General features: G+C 36.3%; 1 protein-coding gene across 2 annotated transcripts in view; it reads left to right on the top strand.

Annotated features, from left to right (window-relative positions):
• Window positions 1–463: 463 nt before the first annotated feature.
• The window catches only part of LOC129228251 (AMP deaminase 2-like), a 48,582-nt gene continuing 35,658 nt past the window's right edge, over window positions 464–13,387 (top strand). Inside the window, exons 1-5 of one of the 2 annotated variants that reach the window (XM_054862920.1) lie at window positions 464–524; window positions 1,052–1,120; window positions 1,969–2,084; window positions 11,046–11,146; window positions 13,168–13,303. In XM_054862920.1, coding sequence (XP_054718895.1) covers window positions 1,054–1,120; window positions 1,969–2,084; window positions 11,046–11,146; window positions 13,168–13,303 — 420 coding nt within the window. In that variant the 5' untranslated portion in view covers window positions 464–524; window positions 1,052–1,053. Of the gene's footprint in view, window positions 525–1,051; window positions 1,121–1,968; window positions 2,085–11,045; window positions 11,147–13,167; window positions 13,304–13,387 lie in introns of those variants that run through there. The other variant, XM_054862919.1, reaches the window with a different exon arrangement.

The raw sequence follows: 13,387 nt of genomic DNA, 5'->3' as shown, positions 1-13,387 counted from the left end.
TTGCGTTGATTGACAATACTACCGAAACAGGTGAAACATTCCATTCCACGTTTTTCTTTGGGGTAAATTACAGGCTTCACACAGTTTGTGGTGTATTGTGATTTCAGAAGAATAGGAAAAAAAAGCGTCCCACAAACACGATGAAAAATTACTGTCATTCACTATGCTTCGAAGCAAGTTATAAGTTACAGCGTGTGTTTGTTTTACCTTTTTCGTCCGCCATTAGACAATGGCTGCAGCGTTCCCTATAGTTTATTGGGGAGTTGCGAATAGGGGCGCGATTGTATGTGCAAAAGCATTATTTTTTGCCTACGTTCTCCGAGCTCAACTGGTAGCTACCGGTCGATTGATCACGTGACAGCTAGTTCCTTCCTCCACCTACTTTGTAGCGCAAAGCAGGCGGGTCATTGTTTTCAATCATTTTTCTTCCGTAGAATGGCATCAGTTTTGGTATCTTCGTCTGCATGGTTTTGAAAGTTTGCGAAGGTACGTCATTTACTGCTGAAGTGTCAAACTTGATGGAAGTGAGTTAGCATTCATCGAATTTGTAACTAAGTTTGTATAACATCTTTTGAATCTTAGATTTCAACACAAAGAAAAACGTCTGGTACACACATTAAAATTTATTTTGTACTAGGCTTGTTTCAAAACCTTTTTATATGTTTGACAACTCTGGTTGAACTTATCCTCTCTTTCTGCATTGAGTTATTTTATGCTTAACATTTTACCGAGATGAAAAGTGTACTGCATTTATGTTTTAGATTTTTGCATCAGCTTTAAAAGTTTAAGCTTTGTACGTAATTGCACAATTTCGTTTCATAATTTTAGCTCATTTCATTTGGACAGCATTAAAACATGCCATCCAGAAATTAAATACGAAAAACATTTTGCATCAAAAATTGCAAAACTACTATTTTCTGGCTCATATTATGATTTCGGAACGAAGTTTGAAAGAGAAATTTTTTTTTTCTAACTCAAAAATTAAACATTTATTCAAATTTACTGCCTTTATAAACGTTCAAATTTATATGCACTTCTCGAAACTTTTCAGGTATGAATGATACCTCTCACAAATTTCTCAATGTTACTGATGGTTGCACAGAATGTTCTAATTTTTCTGGTAAGTTGACAACTATTTTCAAGCAATTTCTCTTGTGAGTAAAAACTAAAGTTCTTATTAGTGCCTTATACTAATATTTTACAAACGTGGAAGCATTAAAGGTGAGACAACTAGCTGTAGTGAGACCAAAACCCAATGCCTGTCTTTGCAACATTATTATAAATATGCAATTGATTAGTCTGTTATTTATAAAACTTTGCCAAATGTAAATTTTCTACATTAATTTGAGTTTTGTAATTATGTTTCACTATATCTCAATTGTATTAATTTATCACAAAAAAGGGAGGGGGGGAGAACAATACAAATTTGACTTATGATATAAATACGTTATTTAGGTGAATATTTTCTTCACAAAACTGTCCATGTTTGAACAAGAATTGAGGTAAAATTAAATTCTAAGCTAAGAACTGAAGGGTGAACCTTGGTTATTTGGAGGAGGGGGTAGCAAATGTTTGTAATTTTGCAGTTAATCATTTATCTCAAGGTTGCTTTGACTTCACAGCCGGCTCTCGTCATTTTCGGGATCAGGATAAATGCCCCTCTCCCCTCCTCTGAATTTCAGAAACTTAATATAACAATACATTTAGGTTCATGTTTTGCTGTTACCTTTTTTTTTGTATAATGCATCTTTTTTTTTGTATCAATTTCCATTCATTTCTATGTTGTGGCTCGTGTGAAATAGTTGTTATGTGTATGGGGCCCAAGAGCATAAAACAGTTTTGCCAAAATTAAGAAGAACTTCTCTAAGTGTTTTCAACATTTTTTTTTTTTTTTTACAATTAACAACTTGTGTTATTTACTAATTCTTTTCTTCTTTCAACTCTCTCAATGAACGCAACAAATTTCAGGAGAATCGGGAGATGATGTGGTCAGAGATTTCAAAAAATTGGACATAACGACCCCAGATGATGATGATGAGGACTTTAATGAAGCAACACAAACTATAGTGAATCATTCTCATGAACATGCCTGTCTTGTTGCGCGCGATAAATTTTGTGAAATCATACGAAAACCAAAAAAAACACGATTTTAGGCCGTGGAAGTGGAAGCATCGCTGCCGCGCATAACCTCAGACCAACAACTGCCTTGAATGCCCAAGAACAAAAATTTAAAAGAGACTTACCCGGGGGTGGTGTGTTAGTTGACGATAGGAAGCACAAAAATAATTACCATACATTCTTTATTCAACGTTACTTCAAAGCAGACATGAAGATAGGCACTAGGCGTGGTGATCACCAGAACATTTCACTTAGTATAAAAAAAAACAGATGTGAGGAATACAGACTTAAGAGTTCATGAATGGAGCTGGGTTTTGTTGCTAAGTTCGTTAACGATCAAAAAAAGGTAGAGTTCTCACGGAGGGTGGTAGAATATTTAAATTGAAATGGACGAAGGACGTACAGTTCGCTATGAATATGGTGGGATGTTATCGAGGGATGGCTTTTGATAAAAAAAAAAATGTCCGTTGCAGGCCGATGTACGTTGAGACGAAAATGGTGCAGGCTGTAATCACCATGGTGACAACGTTGAGCTCGTCACACGCTTAAAAAAGGAATCAGGATACTTTCAAGGTAATTGCGGATCACTGCCGTCACCTCATGGTATGTAGATCCTCGAAGAAGTAGTTACATTAAGGGGACGATTCAGGTGCACTCTGCGTGCCGCCATCGGACGCCATCATTCAAACAGGTGATGGATCATCAATGCACTCATCTTCAGCTGCGACGAAGTACGGTCTTGATTAATATTTTTTAAACATATATGAAAAAATGAAACGTTCACCTCATGTTGAGGTTATTAACGATTTTGCGGCGAGCAACGGCCGTCCCCAGACGCCGTGCACCGATGCTTCATTATCGCCATCGTAGAACAAAAACAGGAGCCGCAGAAAAAGCGACCGAGCGGACAGAGAGCAGCAAGTAGAGTGAAGTGGGGTGGAAAAATGAATCGGCAAATGAGCGATCAGATCCGGGTACGCGGTGATGCGCGGGAACCAATGAGTGCGTTTGGCGCCCAAACAACGAAGGGAAGGGGACGCTACGCCATTTTAATGGCCGACAAGAAGATGCAAAAAATCGGATCGACGCTTGAAAAATTGACAAAAAGCTAAACGATGGGAAAAGTGAATAAGTCATATTTTGATATCGTAAAGTGTGCGAAATTTAACGGGGGAACGCGGGGAAAACGTGGAATGCACAAGAAAATAAAAAAACAACAAAATGGGGGAAGAAAACGATTAAAATGACCGAAAACATGGGAAAAATGTAAATGGGTAAAAAATGTGATATGCATTATCACATACACTGGCAAAGCAAAAGAAAAAAAAAGAGAAAAAAAAGAAAATTTTAAGTCCAGCTCCAATTTACCGAAACATTACACAACAAATTCATACATCATATATATTCAAATGCATAAAGAGTTGTAACATCCAAAAAAAACATGGGATACAGTTTTATACTATCGTCAAGGTAGAAAATGGGTAAGTCAAAGAAAATGAACTGTTTGCATTTTCTTTTTGCATGTCATGATTGCACCCTGCTCACACAACAATTTGCCACACACGACCAACCAAAAGGACAAAAAAGTACACACAGTTGTGATTACGTGAACAACACATAGCATACCAAGAGTTAAAAATATAAACATTCAAAAAAAAATTCACAACAACCCAACACATGTAGAAGGTATGAATACAAAAAAATGCAATAACCCTCAAATATGACCATTCACAATATGCATTAAATTATACAGAAACATATTAATGCACAAAAAACATTAGAATCATTATCTTGACTATCTATGTCAAGTGTTACACATTAGGGTAACATGAGTAAAAAATTTCAAGTAGAAATTTTTTTTTTTTTTGTAAACAGTTCATATTGTTAAAGAGTTCAACAGCGTAGTGCACCAAATTACCAGGAGCACACTGAGTACAAAATTTGTATTTGAAAAAAAATTGAATGTTGAAGACACACTAAGATTGAGACGGACAAATTCATAAGCATGAAGAGTAAGACATAATAAGGAAAACCGGTTGTAGATATTAGGACATAATCGAGAGATTGACATTATTATGTGGAGGAAAAATTGTTACGCACATGTTGACATACATATGTTGGTACCAACAGCAAAAAATATGACAGCGTCCTGTCATACGTAAAAATAAAAAAAAACATAAAAATACATTTCCAAAAATAGAAAAAATGAGATCGACTTGCCGTGTATTAACAATACATTCTCGTCACTGTGCCCCTCAATGAAAACAAACATAGGGGAGAAAAAAAATACGTTCATAAAAGACATAGAGAGAATCACAAGCAAAATGATACGGATTCCGGAATTACAATCACGACCAGCACGACTGCCCGTACATAACAGCAAGTGGCACACCCTATGATTAAATTACTTACAACTACGGAGAAAGTAACGGGTTTGTTGACTGGGATGCTGAGGTTGGTGGGACACATTGTTATCTGTGTTAACAGACATTAAATTGCTTTTGCGAGGTGGGGCTAAACGTAAACGATTGACATGAATTACAAAAGGTTGCGCGGAGTCATCACCTAAGAGTTTAATTTTACAATTTACATCCCCTACATTGCTTACAACAGTATAAGGACCATCAAATCTAGGTTTAAAAGTGTCAGCCGACTTCATGTATACAATATCATTTTGTTTAAAATTTCGACTGTGAGAAGCAGGCAATTGCCTATTGTTTTGATTGATCTGTTTGAGTTGTAAAGAAGAGTACGCCTCCTCATAGATTAGGCGAAGATCCTGCAGAACATTTTGTATATAATGTGAGGTGTTAAGAAATCGAGGTTGCACGTCATTATCAAAAGTGTCAAAAAACAAGGATAGTTCCCTTCCCAAGTGCAACATGTTAGGAGTGAAACCAGTAGATGAATGAGTTGTCCCATTATATATAGACATGTGAACCATAACAGCAACTTCTAAAGACACATTCTGCTCAAGTAAAGACAGTAAACTAGACTTGATTTGACTATTAATTCTCTCAGAAATCGAATTGGACTGGGGATGAGCACGAGAAGAATGCTGAATTGTAACACCTAAGGCCTTGTTCAGAGAGTGAAATACATCACTGTCAAACTGACGGCCTAAATCTGACAGAAGATACGACATTCTACCATATAGAGAAATGTAATTCAACATGTGCTTAACTATTGTGTTGGCAGTAATATTTTTACAAGGATAAAGGACAACGTGACGAGAAAAATGATCAGTAACCGTCAAAATATATCCATATTGGCGAATTGGACCTACCAGGTCGATTGAACAGAACTCACCAGGTCTCCTCGGAATCCAAATATTTTGCAATGGGGCGGGTTTAATGGAATAGGGCTTCAGTCGAATACAAAAATCACATGATAAAACAAAATTCGACACATCCCGATACATTCCTAACCAAAAATATTTACTAACAACTACCTCATACGTTTTCTTTATTCCGGTGTGAGAAATGTGACAAATTTGCAAAACTTTAGCTTTCAATGTGTCGGGAACAACAATAGTAGGTAAACAAGTTTTGTTGCGAACATGCATTAATAGGTTTGTAGTTGGACAAATGAAAAAATCCTTAAGCTTGTGAGCATGATGCAGATTAGGCTTTTGCAAAAAGGAAACAGCTTCTTTAATGTACGGATCATTAAGTTGCTCACGTAAAAAGGTTTTAATAGATATTTCATTATGTGCATCAGTTTGGGCACACACAAATGAATGAGAGCTTAAATTATGACCTGACTGAGGTTCACATAGGGAAGTAGGGTGCGGTCTCAAATAATTAACCACATTAGTGGATTCAACACAAGGAGTATTAGAGGGTATATCACACAGCATATTGTCAGGGGTGGAAATATCAGTGAAGGGAAGGATCAACTCCTTATCCGCATTGGGTTGAAGAGCTGATTCATGTAAATTGGGGTCAGGGCTCCGAGAACAGAAATCTGCTAAAATATTCTGAGGGCCAGGGATATATGAAAAAGTATAGGAATATTGACCAATTTCTAACAACCAACGAGTAACAACATCGGCTGGCGAGGTTACATTGCTGTAACGCTCTAAGGGCTTACTGTCAGACATGAGAATAAATCTTCTATTAAAGAGGTATGTCTTGAATGCTGTCATTCCTTTATATATAGCATACAACTCGAGTTTAATTGGAGGATAATTACGTTCAGACTTTGACAAAGCTTTACTAAAATAAGACACGGGTTTTAGAATACCATCTCTCTTTTGCATCAATACAGCAGCAATTCCCTGAAGTGAAGCATCAGTATTTAAATAGAAATCATCATTCCAATTTGGAAGAACCACAAAAGGCTGCTTAAAAAAGGTAGACTGGAGATCATCAAAAGCTTTTTGGTGAACATCATTCCATTCAAAAGGTTTATTTTTTGCGGTTAATTGTGTCAACACATGGGTGCGTTCAGCATACTTGTGAATTAAATGCCTATAAAATCCACATAACCCCAAGAATTTCTTGACCTGTCGCACAGTGCGAGGTGGGGCAAATTTGGTAATTTTGGCAATATTAGAAGTAATAGGTTGAATACAGTTGTGTGATATATGAAATCCCAAATAATCAATTTCGGTCTGGAAAAAAACACATTTAGATGGCGATAAAGTTAGATTATGTTTGGAGAGAACAGAAAAGACAGCCTCGAGCTTAGATACCATCTGGTCAAAGTTTTCGGCACAAACCAAAAAGTCGTCTTGAAATGCATGAATTCCGTGAATTCCTAGCAATTTTAACTCATCAATTAACTGATCCACGGCAGATTGGAAAATGTTGCTACTAACCTTAAGGCCAAAGGGCAAACGGTTATGAGCAAAAGAGCCAAATTCGGTCGAGAAAGTCACAATATCTTGGAGATGATTGGGAAGGAGAATTTGCCAATAGGCCGAATGCAGATCTAAAACGGTATAGTACTTATAGGATGAGACGGCATTGATTAACGTAGAAATTTTGGGAAGTGGGTATGTGGAACTTTCGATGACGGAATTTAATAATCTTAAATCTAATGCCATACGGTACTTAGGTGGTTCATTAGGCCCAGATTTCTTACGTACCATTATCATCGGACTCGCATAGTGGCTCACATTTCTAGAAATAATTCCAGCCTCAATTAATTCATCCAATTCTTCCTGAACCTGTCCTTTTAACGCCTGAGGAATTTCAAAAGGTAAGGCCTTAATTGGATTATTGTTACGCAAAATGACTGAAGGAGTGACAATGTCAGAACACCCTAAAGCTTTGACAGATTTACTAAACACAGAAAAATTTTTCATCAAAATGTTTAATAAAATATCTTGTTGTGAAGTATTTAAGTGATCTAATTTAAAATCTGAAGGACTCAGTTCCTCTTTCCTGATTTTTAATACTTCGTCTGATGCAATAATTTGGTGACAAAATTGGGATTGATTGCTTGAGCATGTAGTTTCATTCAAAGAATCATTTAAAATTTCAAACTGTTCAGTGACATGACCCATTACCATACCTTTATTTAAATGAAGAGGATTGTTACCTATATTTCTGATAATAGAGGAGAAATTATGTTTCTCGACTAAGTGCACAGCGGGATGAATTTCACAAGTAATGTCATTAACGGTAGGAATAAAATAAATTTCAGATGATTTGACCGGTATGTCAGATAACGAAAAATTAGCAATGGCAGTTTCCCCCGGTTGGATAATTAATTTGTTTTTAAGAGCAACAGAAAAAGCCTTGTCACTATGCAGAGAATTAATTTTGGCCAAATGTTGTGAGATGTCAGTTTGAGGCATTAAAGGAGCTTTAAAATTATCAAAAGTGGCACTGCCGGTCTTAGTGTCAATTAACACATTGAAACGGGTTAAAAAATCATAACCTAATATCCCATAAAAAGAGGAAGGTGCAAAATCAGCAACAAAAAATGGGTGCTTAAAGAAATTTTTACCAATTTTAAATGAAACCTCAGCGCACGCAGAAAATGATAAATTAGAATTTACAGTCCTGATTGTGACAGTGCGTGAGAGAAATCTGCATTTTGTCAAAGATTTTATCTGTTCGAAAACAGCTTTTGAAAATAAGCTGACCGAAGATCCTGAATCCAAAAGCATTGGGAATATCTCATGACCAATTGAAATATTAAGTATAGGTAAGTCGCTAACCTTGTTATCAGAATGAACATTAAAAATGGATTCGGATTGTTTGCATTGAGACTCATCAGGCTTTGAAAATTTCGACAAAAATTCCCCAATAGTATCTTTACCAATGGAGCTATTTAAAAAGGTATGTAAATCTGGATATGTATTATGTTTCTTACATTGAACAGATTCAGTCTCCTGTACACTAATATTTTGAGGGACCAGAGATGAGAAATCAGTTACCGAGGCCAAGCCGTCCCTCATGGATGACCCCCTCGCCAGTTTAAATTGTCTCCATTTTGTGTTGGAGTATTAAGTCTTACTTCCGGCGATGAAAATCTGTTTTGCGACGGAAATTGTTGGGGTGGAACAAAATGGTTGGGGAAATTAAAGTTACCACGTGGCCTAAATGGAATACGAGGTGCAAAGAAATTTTGACTTTGAGGTCTATTTTGACCTTGATTTGAGAAATTGTTAAGGGGTTGACCCCCATTGTAAATCCGACAATTAATCATTAAGTGGTTTGTTCTACCACAAAATACACAAAAAGTGTTATTAGAATTTTGAGAGACTTTTTGCTGGGGTTTGGGCAAAACAGTTTTCTCATTAACGGAAGAGACGCGAATGTACAAAGGACATTCAACAAGTGGGTGTGGACTTTCCCCACAAAGACGACAATTTGACATTAATTTAGTGACACATGTTGTTAAAGATCGTAAATTTTCGGCCAAGGCATCTATTTGCACTTGAGCACTAGTCATAGCATTTGTCAATTTTGGTTGGCCTGTTACATGTAAACAGTGTAACTTATTAGCCTTGTCGACTAAATCGGTAAACTTTGACGTGTCGACATCAAGTAGTTTGTCCTTGATATTCAATGGTAAAGCCGCCAAAAATTGGTAAGATTTTATTTGGGTGAGGGCAGCACTATCCGTAATAAAAGGATATGCTGAGTGAGCAGCACGTTCAACACGATGTGCTAAACTCTGAATACTCTCATGAGTTTCAAATTTGATATTTTGAAATTCTGAAAGGGACACAGAAGAAGGGGTATGCATTTTGAAAAATGCACGCAATTTGTCACAAGCCTGGTTAAAAGTCATAGACTCCAAGCAACTGGGATTGGTCGCAAAAAAATACAAGGCAGAGCCAGAAAGTTTTGACTTTAAAAACATAAGAGTCGTGGGATCATCCCAACCGTTTAAATTCTGCAAGTCCTTAATTTGTGATATAAAAAATTCAACAGTTTCTGGCTCGCCTGAATATGAGGGAATGGGGAAGTTAAAATTCCTACTCGCCACAGCACCTTGAGGTGACTCATTGGCCATATTCACACCTTGGGGTGGGTCGGTTTGAGTACTATCAGTTGACATGGCAACAAATGTGCCGTCTTTTACTTTAGCACAAAAATCAATGAGCATCTAATATAATTTTCACTTAATTCACACGGTGCAATCATGAGAAACAAAAATTTTTAAATGCAAATATTGTTGAAAGCACATGCACACATGAGAATAAATGCAACTAATAAAATAAAAAAATGACATCAAATTTTTGAACTAAATTAAAAATATAAAATTAATATATCCCCCCATTAACATCACAGAAATACAAAAAGCCATATGAAAAAAACAACAAAAGTGCATATGCATTCAACTTCAGAAAAAAAAAGGCATTCAAGACCTGGTCAAAAACGGCGCCATTTTGTCTTGTTGCGCGCGATAAATTTTGTGAAATCATACGAAAACCAAAAAAAACACGATTTTAGGCCGTGGAAGTGGAAGCATCGCTGCCGCGCATAACCTCAGACCAACAACTGCCTTGAATGCCCAAGAACAAAAATTTAAAAGAGACTTACCCGGGGGTGGTGTGTTAGTTGACGATAGGAAGCACAAAAATAATTACCATACATTCTTTATTCAACGTTACTTCAAAGCAGACATGAAGATAGGCACTAGGCGTGGTGATCACCAGAACATTTCACTTAGTATAAAAAAAAACAGATGTGAGGAATACAGACTTAAGAGTTCATGAATGGAGCTGGGTTTTGTTGCTAAGTTCGTTAACGATCAAAAAAAGGTAGAGTTCTCACGGAGGGTGGTAGAATATTTAAATTGAAATGGACGAAGGACGTACAGTTCGCTATGAATATGGTGGGATGTTATCGAGGGATGGCTTTTGATAAAAAAAAAAATGTCCGTTGCAGGCCGATGTACGTTGAGACGAAAATGGTGCAGGCTGTAATCACCATGGTGACAACGTTGAGCTCGTCACACGCTTAAAAAAGGAATCAGGATACTTTCAAGGTAATTGCGGATCACTGCCGTCACCTCATGGTATGTAGATCCTCGAAGAAGTAGTTACATTAAGGGGACGATTCAGGTGCACTCTGCGTGCCGCCATCGGACGCCATCATTCAAACAGGTGATGGATCATCAATGCACTCATCTTCAGCTGCGACGAAGTACGGTCTTGATTAATATTTTTTAAACATATATGAAAAAATGAAACGTTCACCTCATGTTGAGGTTATTAACGATTTTGCGGCGAGCAACGGCCGTCCCCAGACGCCGTGCACCGATGCTTCATTATCGCCATCGTAGAACAAAAACAGGAGCCGCAGAAAAAGCGACCGAGCGGACAGAGAGCAGCAAGTAGAGTGAAGTGGGGGAATGCACAAGAAAATAAAAAAACAACAAAATGGGGGAAGAAAACGATTAAAATGACCGAAAACATGGGAAAAATGTAAATGGGTAAAAAATGTGATATGCATTATCACAATGCCATGAAAAATGAGATCTCTGCTCCGTACGAGTTACCACATTTTCCTATTGAAGTCTATGAAACAAGAAAGGCAATACAAAAGAAACTCTGTCCCAGGTATTTAAACTTTCCTTATTCAAGTACAAAAAAGATAACTAGCAACAGAGGCTGTGAGTCAGATTAGGGAGCCCTAAATATTTTTCTCCGTCGGAAGAGATCTACAGAGCTGTAGACAGTTTCCAGAGTTTGAACCATAGAAAAAGTTTTAGCTATCATTCTAAAAATACAGAACTCGCTCATTGTGGTTCCTTTTAATATTACTAATTATTTTTTTATTGTATGTATGCTTAATGAGGAATATTGTTTTCTAAACAAAAATTAATTAGAAGAATAGATTCCACTTGTTGTACCTGTTGTGTTTTAGGGGGGTCTTTGTGATATTTAGAGGGGTGCACCCTTGCTCTTAGGGAGTGGGCACCCCTGAGTATTATGTACTTTTATGTTCGTTTTACCTCTTAATAAAACTGGTTGGTATTTAATATACTGCATATTCAGCAGACGAACCTAATATTCGGTTTGGTCAAATGCTTTTCGGTAACCAAATAGCAAACTTAAATTTTCAGTAAGTTACTGCCCTATAGTTTATTATAGTTATTAAATGTTTGATAATAATTAGTAAGTAAACTTATTTTACTATGCAATGACTGAAAGTTTCGGTATAGTACCATAACAACAGTCCAATGGTGCCAGGTTCATATTGCATAGGTTAGGAGTCCTTATGGTACAGTTTCTGGTCAAGACATTGATTGTCAGGCTTGGTGCATTTTTGTTATGAATCAACTAATACCCAGTGTGCTTAAAAGCTAAGACCTCCTGCTAGTGGTGGTGATTTGGGGGGGGGGGGGCAAGAGAGATCACCCCCCCCCCCACACACACACACACTTTTTATGGTTCATTTATTTATTTTATTTTCCATTAGGAACAAAAACTAGAAGTTACAATAGAGAAATATCAAAATTTTCGGAACAATAATTATTTGTTTTACTTATTATATATGTTTACGAAACATCATTTAGCACAAGGAATAACTTTTAGTTTATGTATTCATTGTTTAGGTATTAGTAAATCAATTGTTTTACTTAAACAAGTCGTGATTATTTAAGGAAATTATTACCAAGTGTTTGTGACATCTCAAAATACATAGGGGTAAATATTGTAAGTCTAACTCATGTTTAAGTTATTCTTCTGGAAAATGTATTCTGTACATAGTTCATCAAAGTCTTAAGTAAAACGTGAGTTAAGTTGTTAGATTCTCATCAATTACCACTCATCTGCTCTCAAAACCCGCCCTAGCAAAATTTTTCTCTTTTTTTTTCATTACTTTGCTTCCACTAAAAGTTCTATGGCTTTTAGTTGCTATTCTCCCCTCCCTTTTCAGTCCCAATCGCCGCCTCTGACCCCTACCCTTCAGTGGGATTTGGTGCAGGTGTACTACAAGCTATGATCAAAGCAGGAACAAATTGTCCTGAGTACTTATACACATGCTCTGTTCATACTCTTTATTCAAAAATGTTTCTTTTATTTGAAAATTTTACAAAATGTTAACTATCAACTTTACAACTTATACAGAAAAGAAACCATCCACATGTACAAAAAGGAGGTATCTAAAAATACATTGTTGAACTTAGATAAAATTCTTATCCAGTGAAATCCTGTTACAGCAAATACCATTACAACGAAATATCTGTTTCAACAAAAGAAATTTTCAGTCACGATTTAATGTCCATTGCATTGCTTGAATTCCCTTACAACGAAATTCCCGAATCAACGAACAAAATTTGCGTAGTTTTGTAGTAACTGGATTTCACTGTATAGCAAGCCGAGTTACACTAAGAAAAAGTCAATGGTAGGATTTTTTTACATTGATCAAAATGCCAGGTGGGATTTGTGTGGGAACATCAAATGGATTTTTTTGCACTGATTTTGGAAAATTTTACAAATAGTAATTATTAAATTATAATCTTGCATTCTTATATGAACCTTTTATATAGGTTTTCTAATATAGGAAAAAGGTTTTATGTGTGAGATTTTTTATTTTTTTTAAATTTTTTTTTAAAATTTATTTATTAATTTTTCAGGGTGCAGAAGGAATTGGAAGAGAAGAAAAGTATCCTCGGAACAGAACCAGATGAAGATTTCTTGTCCCAAATAAATGAGTTTGATTATGTGCCACATTATCAAAGAGTTGCTGTTAGTGGAGAAGACACTTCTGGGGTAACTGTTCACATTTCTACTTAGATTAAAAGCAAGAGTTTTTGGACCAAGAATAATTGTTTATTTTTAGTACAAAAAAATGAT

Source organism: Uloborus diversus, chromosome 8, assembly GCF_026930045.1.
Source record: "Uloborus diversus isolate 005 chromosome 8, Udiv.v.3.1, whole genome shotgun sequence".
NCBI classification, from domain to species: domain Eukaryota; kingdom Metazoa; phylum Arthropoda; class Arachnida; order Araneae; family Uloboridae; genus Uloborus; species Uloborus diversus.
This window is presented reverse-complemented; position numbering and strand designations above follow the sequence as displayed.